The sequence below is a fragment of the Sclerotinia sclerotiorum genome, genomic scaffold (assembly GCF_000146945.2).
Source record: "Sclerotinia sclerotiorum 1980 UF-70 scaffold_6 genomic scaffold, whole genome shotgun sequence".
Lineage (NCBI taxonomy): Eukaryota > Fungi > Ascomycota > Leotiomycetes > Helotiales > Sclerotiniaceae > Sclerotinia > Sclerotinia sclerotiorum.
Window position 1 is genome coordinate 1,379,324 of NW_001820830.1, and position 1,421 is coordinate 1,380,744.

A 1,421-nucleotide genomic window follows, 5' to 3' on the forward strand; every position below is an offset into this window, starting at 1 on the left:
TGGCCATTTCTCGACCTCCTCATGCCACCACCAATCACGACCCTTGGTCATTGGAACATCGGCACCGGTACGTCTGTAAACCAAGCAGTGTGTGACATCAGGACATTGTTTCAGCGCATCATCCACAATCTTCTTTGTGCCGATCAATTTTCCACCACGCTTACCCTCATCCGAGGTAATAACAACTTTCGATTGAGCATCAATAACTCTGTCTCTGAGGGAATCGGAGGAGAAACCAGCAAAGACAACAGAGTGAACTGCACCAATACGCGAACAAGCCAAGAACGCAATAACAGCTTCTGGAATCATGGGCAAGTATATCGCAACAGTATCTCCCTTCTTGACACCCATTTGTTTGAGAACATATGCTGTTCTGCAGACTTCTCGAAGGAGTTCCGCGTATGTAAGAGTACGACCATCGGTAGTCTCGTCGGCTTCGTAGATGATGGCTGGTTTGTCTGGATTCTTAATTGCATGACGATCAACACAATTGTAAGAAGCATTTAATTGACCCTCTAGGAACCAAGCATTGTCGCCGCCTGCTAACGATCCACTGTGAACGGTCTCAAAATCCTTTTGCCAGGTTAAAAGCTCACGGGCCATTCTTCCCCAGAACTTGTTGGGCTCCTTGATCGATTCATCGTAGAGTTTCTTGTATTCATCGAGTCCTATTACTATTAGTTTCCATGTTTACCGCCAAGAGAAAAGGGCAATTGTACCACTTAAGTGAGGTTTGCTTGGATGCTCTGTAGAGAATCATTAGTATTTTGCACTCATCAATTGGTATGCAACCTTTCGTAGGATGCAGAATTTAAAGCTTACTGGCAAACATCTTTTGCGGAGGATCTATAGGCGCATGACGGTCAGTAAATGTATATTTGGCACGGACATCTTGGAATCTCGACATACGGAAAGTGTCGACATCATGAGCTTCTGCTACTACTGGAGTAGATGGTTTTACTTTTCCTTCAGACATTGCTATGGTGTGGAAGTTGTTGTATCGCGAATTGATTGATATGTAAAAAGTTGAAGTGTAAAGGTCTAACGCCGCGAGCTTGGTATTTACTTAAAAGTGTTACCGCAATGCGGGGTCGTAGAAATGTGGTGTATTCTTTCCTTGTGAGCCCAATAATCGGTGACGAAATTCAATATGTTATATCGGGAACGGGTATCCTTCAGAGGAGTGAATGGTGAGGAATGAGAAGATTGAATCAAGTGATCACAGTCTTGAGAGAAGAGGATGAAGAAGAAGAGGGTAGAAGTAGTCGAAGAGAATGGGAATGTAAGATATTTGAACGGGAATCAGCTAGGTCTTTAGCTGTAAGTTGACTTCCGGGCAATGGACTTGTGTAGCTACTACACCCAAAGGAGTTTGTGTAATTACCCAGGTAATGATTGGCTGTATACTTTTCCCTTCCTCC

At 43.9% G+C, this 1,421-nt stretch overlaps 1 protein-coding gene across 1 annotated transcript; it reads right to left on the minus strand.

Annotated features, from left to right (window-relative positions):
* Nucleotides 1–47: 47 nt before the first annotated feature.
* SS1G_05350 (hypothetical protein) lies at nucleotides 48–976 on the minus strand (the record flags this gene model as incomplete). Its single annotated transcript, XM_001593872.1, has 5 exons — nucleotides 48–73; nucleotides 165–668; nucleotides 720–746; nucleotides 823–846; nucleotides 910–976. 5 exons carry the CDS (start codon nucleotides 974–976, stop codon nucleotides 48–50), a joined length of 648 nt encoding a protein of 215 aa, XP_001593922.1.
* Nucleotides 977–1,421: the final 445 nt, after the last annotated feature.